This window comes from Ictalurus punctatus, chromosome 13, assembly GCF_001660625.3.
Source record: "Ictalurus punctatus breed USDA103 chromosome 13, Coco_2.0, whole genome shotgun sequence".
Taxonomy (NCBI): domain Eukaryota; kingdom Metazoa; phylum Chordata; class Actinopteri; order Siluriformes; family Ictaluridae; genus Ictalurus; species Ictalurus punctatus.
Genome location: NC_030428.2, coordinates 1,865,763 through 1,878,045, shown reverse-complemented (window position 1 = coordinate 1,878,045; position 12,283 = coordinate 1,865,763). Strand labels below are relative to the sequence as shown.

The following is a 12,283-nucleotide window of genomic DNA, read 5'->3' as shown; positions in this document are numbered from 1 at the left end:
ACTATGAAATATAAAAATGTTATTTTGTACTATGAAATACTAATATTCTATTATTTTCTGCTATAACTTGCTAATATTTTATTAATTTTACTATAAGATACCAATATTGCATTTTTTACCATGTAAAACTAATATTCTATAATTTTCTACTATAACATACTAATATTTTATTAATTTACAATGATTACTAATAGTAATAATAGTATTATGTTTTAGTATGAAATATTAATATTACATTTCATTATTTATATATATTCATATTAATACTTTAATGTTTGTACTATTAAATGCTAACATATTGTTTTTATTATACAAACTACAGGATATTATTTATTATTTTACTATAAAACACTAACCTATTATTATTTTTTTAAAAAAACAAAATACAAATATTTTTTATTATAAAAATATAAAATAAAATACTAATAGATTATTATTTGTATTATAAAATACCAATATATTATACTTTTATTTGCAAAATGAATGACACTTTAATTTCAGACATTTGTGAAGAAGAATAGAGGACATTCTGCACCTGAAGTCTGATTTTGTGTTTATTTTTAAACCATTTATTTCTTTGAGAGTTTATCCTCAGCTTTTCCCTCTAGTGGGGGCAATGCCACGTTCGGCTCCTTTTGCACTCTTTCTTTCTTCTGACAACTCTCACTGCTGTCTGGAATTTCACAGAGCTGCTTCAAAAACACACACACACACACACACACACACACACACACACACACACACACACACACACACACAAAATTACTCAACATCTGGCAAAGGAAAGCGTTCACATGGATTTTACTTGGCAATCCAGCACAAGATCATTCAACATCACATCACACACACCCACACACACCCACACACACCCACACACACCCAAACACACACACACACACACACACACACACACACACACACACACACACACACACACACACACACACACACACACACTCCTAACATAACATGATAATACAAAACAGATCAATATAACAAATACCAAAAGTACAGTGTCACAATGTACAACCCCAATTCCAAAAAAGTTGGGACGCTGTGTAAAATGTAAATAAAAACAAAATGCAGTGATTTGCAAACCTCATAAACCCATAGGCTTTTCACAATAGAACATCGAAAACATATAAAATATTGTAACTTAGGAAATAGTGTTTAACACCCAGAGTCTTTATATGAGTCCAAAGGACTTATATAAACACTGTAGGGTGTGAATTCAACACTGTGGGTGTTATATCAACCCTGGTGATTTTGGTGTGTGAGCTGGTCACAGCTGTAACTTAAAGTTTTTTGGCATCTTCAGGACAAAGGCGTTTACCCTTGGTGGTAAACAGTAGGGCTGCTGTTATACTGGAAATGAAAAAGAAAAAAGCAAAGGGAGAGATGGTCTGAAGGTCTTCAGCGATAAAATAAGAACAGCTCGCCATCTAGTGTTCAGTGCTGTCACTGTTATTCTTATTTCCTTTTCCATCCATCCATCCATCCATCTCTCTATACGAATAGAAATTTCTAGCAGAATCCAAATACTTGGTAAGCAATGAAATATTTACATTGGATGAAGAGGAGATAATGTAGAATAATGATACACTTTTATTGCACTTATTTGCAATTATCAATGCTAAATTGTTTTAGGGCTTAGGTCCCCTTGTGCCACCAAAACAGCTCTAGACCGGTGAGGCATGGACTCCATAAGACGTCTGAAGGTGTGCTGTGGTATCTGGCACAAAGACATTAACAGCAGATCCTTTAAGTCCTGCAAGTTGTGCAGCAGGGTGCATTATCTTGCTGAAAGAGGCCACTGCCTTTAGGGAATACAGTTCCATTTGGTTCGCAACAATGTTTAGGTAGGTGGTACGTGTCAAAGTAACATCCACATGAAAGCCAGGACCCAAGGTTTCCCAGCAGAACATTCCCCAGAGCATCAGACTTCCTCTGCCAGCTCGCCTTCTTCCAATAGTGCATCCTGATGCCATCTCTTCCTCAGGTAAGCGATACACACACGCACCCAGCCGCCCACACGATACAAGAGAAAACATGATTAATCAGACCAGGCCACCTTCTTCCATTGCTCCATGGTTTAGTTCTGATGCTCACATGCCCATTGTAGGCACATTAAGCAATGGACAGGGGTCAGCATGGGCACTCTGACCAGTCTGTGACTATGCAGCAAGCTGCAATGCACTGTGAATCACTGCGTACCAGATCTGGAACACCCCACAAGAACTGCTGACCCAGTTGTCTAGCCATCACAATTTGGCCCGTTTCAAAGTCGCTCAGATCCTTATGCTTGGCCATTTTTCTTGCTTCTGACACCTTATTCCCATCCCTTCACTGCAATAGTTAAAAAGTGTGTGTCACCTGTCAGTGGTTTTAATGTGAACAGATTTGATTTTAAATGGTATAATTGTGATTTTTACCCATTAATCTAAATCAAAAATTGAAATCTCTGGTTCATAAAAGTATTCAGACCATTTATTCAATAATTTGTAGAAGCGCCAATATTTTGAGATACTGGATTTTTGATTTCTGTGAGCTGTAAACTGTAATCATCGAAATTAAAACAAACAAACAAACAAAAAAATCTTGAAATATTTCACATTATGTGTAATGAATCTAGGATATATGTAAGTTTCACTTTTTGAATTGGGAAAAAACGATCTTTTCCACGATATTCCAATTTTTTGAGATGCACCTGTATTTTGTTTTCATCCACACACACACACACACACACACACACACACACACACACACACACAGAATTTGTTATGCAATTTTATAACGGACAAATCCATTTTATGAATCAGATGAACCGTGCACATATAAAGTGAGGGTCTGCTGAATGTTGCGCATATGACGCAGAGCGGAAGGGAGGGTTCTCCTACCACACGCCCCCGCTCCCCAACTCCCTCACCGTTTCCGGTTTCCGCGGCCGGCCGTGGTGCTGAACGGACAGCGGCGCCGGGTGCCGCCGTCCTCTTCCCGAAGCGCACGCGCTCACACCGCGATGGCGATGGGCGCGCACGCCAAGAAATGCGGCTCGAGGAGCGTGGCAGTGGAACGGAAGAACCTGATCACCGTGTGCAGGTGTGTTAATAAACTTTAATTAAAACACCCTACATAGTGCACTATTTCTCTAGCAAGGACGTGATACACCTCTCAGATCCCCAGATTAAAGCACCTACAAAAACAAAACAAAACAAAACAAAACAAAAAAAACCGTCCTGTATTTTTTTCCTCCCTTTTTGCTTTCACGCGACTTCCGGTATCCATTTAGATATATCGAGGCTAGTGATATTGTCATATGGAGGTCAGGAAAACAAACCAAAAGAAATAGGCACAGTGACCACATGACCTGGTCTACAGCATGCTTACGATGATAACTCGAATTCCATAGATATATTGGATATTTTTTAAAATATAGTTTTGTCTAGCTAGGCATTTTTTAAATACTAACAATAGCGTATTTATTATACCTCGGTGACTAGCACCAAACCTCGACGTTAGCCTTAAAAAAAGGCTGAAGGACTAAATATATATAAATATGTATACATATAACGACAGGAACATTTTCACGAGTTTGTTGTTTCGTTTGTTATTTGTATTATGAAAACCAGAAAGAGAAAAAGAGCAAGAGAGAGACGCCTTTTGTGGTGACGCGGTTTATGATTAGTTCCCGGATGAGGTCGTTGCCATGACGACAACCTTCCGTCAGGGTAAAAGGACGCGCGCGGAGCGCTCGGTACCAGCTGAGAGAAAGACTGACGTGGAAGCTGTGGCTTTGTGTAGTGGATTTTTAAGCAGTGTTTTTTTTTATTTATTTATTATTTATTTAAACAAAATCCCTCTGTTTTTTTTATATCTTATTTGTAAATGATTTATAATTCAAAGAAAACAATAATAGTGTTAAGAAAAGTAACAAATCACCGCCCCCCCTTGTGTGTGTGTGTGTGTGTGTGTGTGTGTGTGTGTGTGTGTATATATATATATATATATATATATATATATATATATATATATATATATATATATACACACCCAATGTACATGTACAGTATGTAGGTTCAACAAAACAGACTTCATGTGAAAACTGTATAGTAATGTATTTCCTGGTTACACGATTGTATTACCATGTAGTACACATTTATAGAAGGGATTGAGTTATTTATAATCGCCCTATTCGTTGACACCCAGCTGAGGACGGTTCCCTTTTGAGTCTGGTTCCCCTCGAGGTTTCTTCCTCATGTCGTCACAGGGAGTTTTTCCTCACCCCCATTGCCTCTGGCTTGCTCATTTGGGATAAATTCCTACATTTAAAATCTGAATCCTGCTTTGGGACGATGTCCATTGTTAACAGCGCTATACAAATAAAACAGAATCAAAATTGAATTGACATGTAATGGACATACAGTGTGGTGCAGTATCTAGGGAGTAGGGAGCTCTGAATGGCCCGATATTGAACATATAGTGCATTACGTAAGTTTTTATACCCACATATAGTGTGAGGTGCACTCATCTAGAGAATAGCATGCTGTCAGCGGCTGGGTATTGGCTGGGATTTATTGGACACAGTGCACCAAGGCTGTCATTTCACCCTATGTGAATCATAAAGTGGAAGAGGAAGAAATCATCACTGTTTTATACTGTATCCCATGTGAATCTTAACATACCTTATCTAGTGCAGTTATATACTGTAAGGCCCAGGGAGTCATCTGGGATTTGAGAAAGATTTCTGCTGAGGAAATTAGTTGCTTCTTGCAGATTTGAACGGCTGACTGAACACTGGTTCACAGCTGGTTTGTTTTTCTCATTTGTTACAGTCCTGTGTACCAAGCTCTAGGGGGCATTGTTGTTCCACGAGACAGCTGAAGGTGACACCCGTGCCACTTTCTTTTCCGATTAAGCCATGCCATGAATTGTCATGAATTGGCTTTACAGTATAAGATTGGGTTTTTGTCCCTCATTAAAAACATTTATTCTACATTTTTCTTCCCAATTTGATCACCTACCCATTTCCAACAACAAGGTTTTTTTTTTTTTTTTTTTTTTGGCATATCCCAGCTTGTTAGGAAGCTGGAGTCAGAGCGCAGGATCAGCCATGATAGGGTTAAGGGCCTTGTTCAAGGGCACCATACTGGCAGCTTGGCGGTGCTGAGGCTTGAATCACCAAGCTTCTAATCAGTGACTTTAACCATTGAGCCACCACTGCCAATAATGACAACTACCAACCAGGGAGATTGAAGGCTAGCCCTTCCTTCGGGACACATGAAGCCGGCCAACTTCATTTTTGTGAACTGCTGCTCATGCTGAATCACAGGGCAGTGTAACATACTCGGAGGTAAATGCTAGCATACATGAACTACCACATGCCCATGATTATCTAGTGTCACTGTGATTGTAATTTTCTGTTGTGCCACTCAAGAGCACAGTACAAGATTTCTGTCCTTTTCTCAGTCTCCAGGCCTCCAGCTTTTTTTTTTGTCTTATTAACGTCAAGGGAGAGTAAAAAAAATGAGCGGCTGGTGAGGAAACGATTACAGGAACTTGTTTTTGCAGATATTCTACAATACTATATGTAATTATTAATTGATAAATCGTATGACGTGTCTTTCTTTAAGCACGTCCGAAAGTGTGTGAAATTGTCATGGTGTGTTTGTGCGGCAGGTTTTCGGTGAAGACCCTGCTCGAGAAGTATACGGCGGAACCAATCGACGACTCGTCAGAGGAGTTCATCAATTTCGCCTCTATTCTTGAGCACATCCTCAGCCACTGCTTTAAAGGTAAAAAAAAAACAACCCAAAAAACGACGAAAGCATTTACAATCACAGCACTGGAATCAGTAGGCCTAAGCGTGGAAAAATATTTTTTGTTGTTGTATTTTTTTTCGTTCTGTGACAGGAGCGGGGAGTTGGTTCGATGGCCAGCGCAGTTTCTGGGACTTCATCCGTCTGGCCTGCAGTAAAGTACAGAACAGCTGCATCGGCAGCATCGAGAACATGGAGAACATCAGCTCGTCTCGAGCAAAGGTGAGGGTCAGGAGTTCCTGTGGTAAGTTTCAAAGCTTATTAAAAAAAATAGGTCTCAATCTTATTACTTTTGCGGTTTTATTATTGCTATTATCCTTGTTGTTGTTATATGTAGGGCAGAGCTTGGATAAGAGTTGCACTGATGGAAAAACGTCTGTCCGAATACATCGCCACAGCGCTGAGAGACAGCCGCACTACCAGGTCAGACTCTTTATTCACAGTACACGTGCCTAAATTTGACCAATTCTGGAATAAGCATCAGATACAGTTATAGACAGTTATCAACTTACAAAAATAACAACGTAGAAGAGTATAAAGTAATATCTTGTTGTACTTCACTTCAGAAGCACACTTTCGCAAATTTTCTAAAACAGAACAACCACGTTCCTTGGTATATTTTCAATATAATTCATTTTATGCACCCTTTAGTTATTGAATTATTGAGTGGCGTGTGTGTGTTTATGTGTGTGTGCGTGTGTGCCCACAGGAGGTTCTACGACGAAGGGGCCATCATGTTAAGAGAAGAAGCCAGCGTTCTTACAGGAATGTTAATTGGACTCGGAGCAATTGACTTCAGGTGAGACGAGATCCGCCAGAATGACAGATGTCATCAGATCAAAAGGGGCAGGGTTTATGGTCAATTTGATTAGCCAATCACAGACTGGATTGTATGGCATCAGCGCTAGATTTTCTTCGCTTCTATGGTTCCATGTACATTATATTGATTTTTGTAATAATCATCATATTGATTATTATATTATTTTGCATAACTGCACATCCTGAAGTGTTTTATTTCTTTTATACAACAGCAAATAGCTAACGAGTGCAAATCTGTTTATAGTAATTATAGTAATTACGATTAGTTCCATGTGGAATGTCGGGAAAACAAGTTGATTCTCTTGCATTATAGGAGTGATAAACAGTTTCTCCCTCACCAGCATCTCAAAAAACTTACAGCTTATCTTGTCATAGAGAAACCACAAAGTGTCAACTCTTCTGTCCGGAAGATGTTCCAGCTTTACCTCTGACTCTTGCAAAGTGCTGACAAGTGCATTAATATAAACCCTATGATTTGCGGCTGCACGATTGTCAGATGTGATGTTCTTGTAAATTAATCAACATCTTCTGACGGTGTGTTGAGATCATGTGATGCTGAGTTATGTCGTCTTCTCAGTTTCTGTTTAAAGGGAGAGGCTCTGGATGGAAAAACGGAGGCAGTGATAGACTATACACCATATCTCAAGTTCACTCAGAGGTGAGCTCACGTTTACATCACGACTGCTCCGATGACGTTTTAGGTCATATTTATGCAGATGTATAGAAAATGCTAAAGGGTTCAAAATCATCTTGTTTATAATCAAATGACCATTCAGTATTTATTGTTAATTATTTGGTGGGAATGATGGGGAGAATGTACAATGCATTATACAGAACAAACAGCACTTATTTCTGGAGGTCAATATTAAAGTTCAGTATAACAAACGAGGTTTAAATACATTTACCCATCGTTATTGTTCTTGTTCATAAATCACACAAAGTCATCCGCTACACATACTGTACAGCTCACTTTCGAGCATCGGTCATACTGTTTCTCTGTGACACGTCGATTCATTTATCCGTACAGCTATGACTACCTGAGCGATGACGACGACTGCTGCAGCGTGGACAGCAGCAACAGTGACGACAGCATTCCTGAGCATCCCTACATCCCGCTGATCACGGACGAAGAGAGCTTGAGAAACAAATATCGCAGGATGGATCAGAGGTTCAAGATCGTCAACGCCCAGAAGGTGAGCGGCGAGAGTCGTACTGTTATAGTATACCGCTACCGCTGGAAGTTGATTCTTTTCCTATAACAGCACAACCCAAAGTGTTTTATTCCTGTTATAAAACAGCAATTTGCTGGCGATTACACCGTTTAAAAGTTTCTTCATCTGCACCAACAGCACAGGAGTGTCCTCTTCGGCCATGTTTATGTTTATGTACAACGCTGAAACGTGTGACTTACAATGTCAGTGTATTCGAAATATCTTCACCTGGTCAACAGCGGAATTGCAGTGAGTTGTTAGTGAACCGAAAGAGTTGACTCTTATTGGCAAATCGAGTCTATTGCTTTGTAAATCTCATCATTATGAACGTCGGCCAAACTAACTGGACAAACACTAAAATACATTACACCAGTAGGGGGAGCTGAAGTGCAATTTAAACAAATACCTGCTAAAAATGTTTTGGTACATATTCATGCTTTTTTCCAAGCAGTCTGAATTTGAAGATGCTGTGGAGCGACTTTCAGAGCTCAGGTGTGTGTGTGTGTGTGTGTGTGTGTGTGTGTGTGTGTGTGTGTGTGTGTGTGTGTGTGTGTGTAGGGCTATCTGGAGGAGCTTGTGCGATTGCGGGAGTCGCAGCTGAAAAATCTGGAGATGGAAAACAAGAAACTGAACAAGAAACTGGAGGAGATTCAGCTTCAGAGCCATCAGGAGAAGAGAGAATTGGAGTCGGTCGTACTGGAGCTACAGGAGCAGCTGTAAGACATACACAGTCTTTTTGTCTATATATTCTTATGCCACAGCAAAGTCGAATTCAGGATTCTGATGGACCAGAAGGTGTTGATTACTTTTCTGTAACAGCAGCTCTGACACTAGTGCGGTTTGAGCAGTTGGTATGATATGCTGATTATTACTGCTTTTATTTCTCAGGACAAGTCTGATTCCTGGTGAAGTTCATCCTTTGTCTAAGGATATGTCTATTCCTCTTGTAAACCAGTGGCCATCACTCCACACCTACAACAACCAGGAAGAAAGCCTCTACTGCAGGTCAGATACTGATAATACTGATAACTGATAATAATAAATCCAATGTACCAGTAACTTGCCAGTTTTCCATTTTTACTAGACTTTGTTGTTTGTGTTTAAGCCACAGTGGAAGCTTCCAGAGTCCCGAGCTTCTCTCAGCACACATCAGCTTGGACTCGGATTCCCAGAAGGCCGAAGGGAAGCCAAACGGCCAGCCTTGGTGCAGAGCAGGTAAAACCCTCTATATTCAGATTAGACTGAAATCCCAGCATGAATGAGTTCACTTGGAAATGATAGTTCTCCTGCTTTTTTCGCTTGGCCTGCGGTCTTCATGGGAAGGATTATTAAAAACAAAAGACAAATACAGATTAAACAATTTTGCTCTTATGGTTTTCAAAAACATACTTAACGAAGCATTTATTCGCTACAGCAATAAAAGGATGGCCATTAAAATGAACGGAAATCTGAATGAAATACTTTCCAGTTCCAAATGGTTATTTGTGGATAATTAACATAGACATACCTCGCAGCTTATTAAATTATTTTTCCCCCACAAAAAATAAACCAACATTCAGAAAGTGAAAAGAAAAACTAAGTACACTCTTCCTACTTCTAATGAGTAACTAGCAGCTAGGTGTTCCTAATGAAATGTAGACTTTTCATAACATATTTTGCCCAACGATCGCAGTGTAATGATGTTCATAATGAATGAGTTTTATGGTGACGTTTTCAGCCCTACATGACCCTCAGACTTTTTTTTTTGCTTTATGGATTGTAGTCTGAAACCAATCTAAATATCAAATGAAACAAAAGTCTACATTTTACTCTGACAAATGGACTGATGGGTATAAAAGCAACTGGATGAAGTGCCTTGGATGGGGCAGGAGTGATAACTGTCCTGTTCTTTTCTCTTGTCCTCCACAGATAAAAACTATACGCCCTCCATCTTGGGGCTGTGTGGTTCTCTGAGCTCGTTACCCAGCTGTAAGTCTCTACCCAGCCTGAGGTCCACAGAGTGCCTGGTGAACATTAGCGCAGAGCCAAGTCCTTCACTCACACCCAGCTAGAACCACACACACACACATACACACACAGAAATATATTTTAATCAGCAAAGGCATCCAAAGACACAGCAGCCGATAATTTACCCATGTTTAGTGTTCAATGCAAATGCATTACAGCAAATTTACTTGTGTGGTATATTCCTTAAACCAAGTATTGGCACGGGATTTCACACTTGCTCACCTATTTTCTGCTATTGTCGGTATTTCCTTTCTTATGGTTGACTGTTTGCCGTCGTATCTCTGGGTGTCTTTGCCATACACTTTGCCTCGACCGTGGACTATGCACCGACTGCCTAACCACCTGACGCACACCTCTAGCTAAACAAGTCACATTTTCTCAAATCTTAGCACCTGCCATGTTTTTTGTTTTCCCTTTAATTAATCAAGGAGTCTTCTGCAAATAAATGCACAAGATATCATAATGTATGGTTATGACATCATCTTAAGAAGTGGTGATAAAAAGAAACTAAAACAGCTGCCTTTTTCCTCTTTTAATTAATTCCATTTTGAACTGCCAAAAGATGGGAGCAACCATTTCTGTGCCACGTAAATAAAAGATGCATATATATGTATGTATACCTGTACTATTACAGACCAGTACATATATAATCTACAGTACATGTAACTGCCAGTTTGTCTCTTTGTGTTAGCGTCATCAGAATCTGTTCTAACCTCCTTGTGAATGCTGGGAGAACTCACTGGATTAAAGAGTCTAATTAAACCTTTGTTGTGTGATTGAGGGTGAGATTGTCATTAGACAGTTCTTTCAATCGTAATTTTTAATGTTTATTAATTTTAATGTTGTAAAGTCACGTTTATGACACCAGTGGAAACCCGGCTGTTCCTGTTCTAACTGCAATAAAACAACTGCCTCTTTTTGGACCCTTTTTCCTGTTCCAGGTGTACATTGTTGTCTGTCCTTATTTACAGCTGTTTATACAGTGGCTGGCATAAGTTAGAACATTGTTCACAGTGATGCATGGTGGTGGTAGCATCATTTTATGAGCATGCTTTTCAACAGCATAAACTGGGAAACTGGTCAGGGTCGAGGGCAGGATGGATGGCACCAAACACACGGTAACCTTATAATTTATAATAAGTTGATCCAGTCTGCAAGAGACTTGGGAAGAGGTTCGCCTTACAACAGGACGATAACCCAGTAAGCTTTGGCTTACTGCCAAAGCTATACCTATATGGCCAAAAGTATATAGGACCATTACACCCACATGTGTGCCTTCCCCAAATAGTGCCCTCCACAGTTATTGGCAGCCTTTTAGTCAGTACTTTGTGTTACCTTGCTTTACCAAGATAACAGCTCTGAGTCTTCTATCATGCCTGATGAGGTTGGAGAATACATGGCGAGGGATCTGAGACCATTCCTCCATACAGAACCTCTCCAGATCCTTCACATTTCGAGGTCCACACTGGTGGATTCTCCTCTTCAGTTCACCCCACAGGTTTTCTATGGGGTTCAGGTCAGGGGACTGGGATGGTCATGGCAGGACCTCGATTTTGTGGTCAGTAAACCATGTTTGTGTTGATTTTGATGTATGCTTTGGATCATTGTCCTGCTGGAAGATCCAACTAGGGTCCATTTGAAGCTTTCTGGCAGAGGCAGTCAGGTTTTCATTTAATATCTGTTGATATTTGATAGAGTCCATGATGCCATGTATCCTAACAAAATGTCCAGGTCCTCTGGCAGAAAAACAGCCCCAAAACATTAAAGATACACCATCATATTTAACCGTGTGCATGAGGTACTTTTCCATATGGCTACCTCTCTGTGTGCTCCAAAACCACCTCTGGAGTTTATTACCAAAAAGCTCTATTTTGGTTTCATCTGACCATAGAACCCGATCCCATTTGAAGTTCCAGTAGTGTCTGCACACTGAAGACACTCGAGTTCTGCAATTCTCCAGCTGTGATCCCTGGAGATTTTTGGCCACTCGAATCGTCCTCTTCACAGTGCGTTGATTCGTAACATTTCCAGTTGACTGGAACTTCTTAATTATTGCCTGATGGTGGAAATGGGTGTTTTCAATGCTTGTGCTATTTCCTTATAACCACTTCCCATTTTGTGAAGCTCAACCAGGACCAGATTGGCTAATTGGGAGCATTGGGAGAATTACCGGTGGGCCGGTCTGTTTTTTGGACCGCAAGGGCCAGTGTTGTCATGGCACTGGGTTGAAATACGGATAATGTCCCTAAGCTGCCTGCACTATTTTACCACAGCCCCACTCTTTTTATTTATTATTTTCCTGAAGCCCACTCGAAGAATGCAGCCTGCAGTTTAATGATGACGTAATTATCTTTTGACTCCCCCGACAGCAGCACCTTGCTAAAAAAGATCTTCAAACTGACGCGGCCAAATGTCCAAAACTGGGCAGCT

At 40.1% G+C, this 12,283-nt stretch overlaps 1 protein-coding gene across 2 annotated transcripts; it reads left to right on the top strand.

Moving 5' to 3' along the window:
* Window positions 1-2,935: 2,935 nt before the first annotated feature.
* rundc3ab (RUN domain containing 3Ab) lies at window positions 2,936-10,775 on the top strand. 2 transcript variants are annotated; one of them, XM_017482763.3, is made up of 11 exons: window positions 2,936-3,099; window positions 5,677-5,792; window positions 5,911-6,038; window positions 6,154-6,239; window positions 6,526-6,615; window positions 7,213-7,293; window positions 7,663-7,828; window positions 8,405-8,562; window positions 8,735-8,851; window positions 8,958-9,061; window positions 9,755-10,775. In XM_017482763.3, exons 1-11 carry the CDS (start codon window positions 3,020-3,022, stop codon window positions 9,895-9,897), a joined length of 1,269 nt encoding a protein of 422 aa, XP_017338252.1. In that variant the 5' UTR covers window positions 2,936-3,019; the 3' UTR covers window positions 9,898-10,775. The 2 variants fall into 2 exon arrangements, with proteins under 2 accessions (XP_017338252.1, XP_053541269.1); XM_053685294.1 differs by having other exon boundaries at window positions 8,952-9,061.
* The last annotated feature ends 1,508 nt before the right edge of the window (window positions 10,776-12,283 follow it).

Coding starts and splice junctions, on each gene's coding strand:
- rundc3ab (XM_053685294.1), top strand. CDS start 3,020: ATGGCGATGGGCGCGCACGCCAAGAAATGCGGCTCGAGGAGCGTGGCA. Junction 8,563..8,734: donor CTGGAGCTACAGGAGCAGCT/GTAAGACATACA, acceptor TTTATTTCTCAG/GACAAGTCTGATTCCTGGTG. Junction 8,852..8,951: donor GAAGAAAGCCTCTACTGCAG/GTCAGATACTGA, acceptor TTTGTGTTTAAG/CCACAGTGGAAGCTTCCAGA.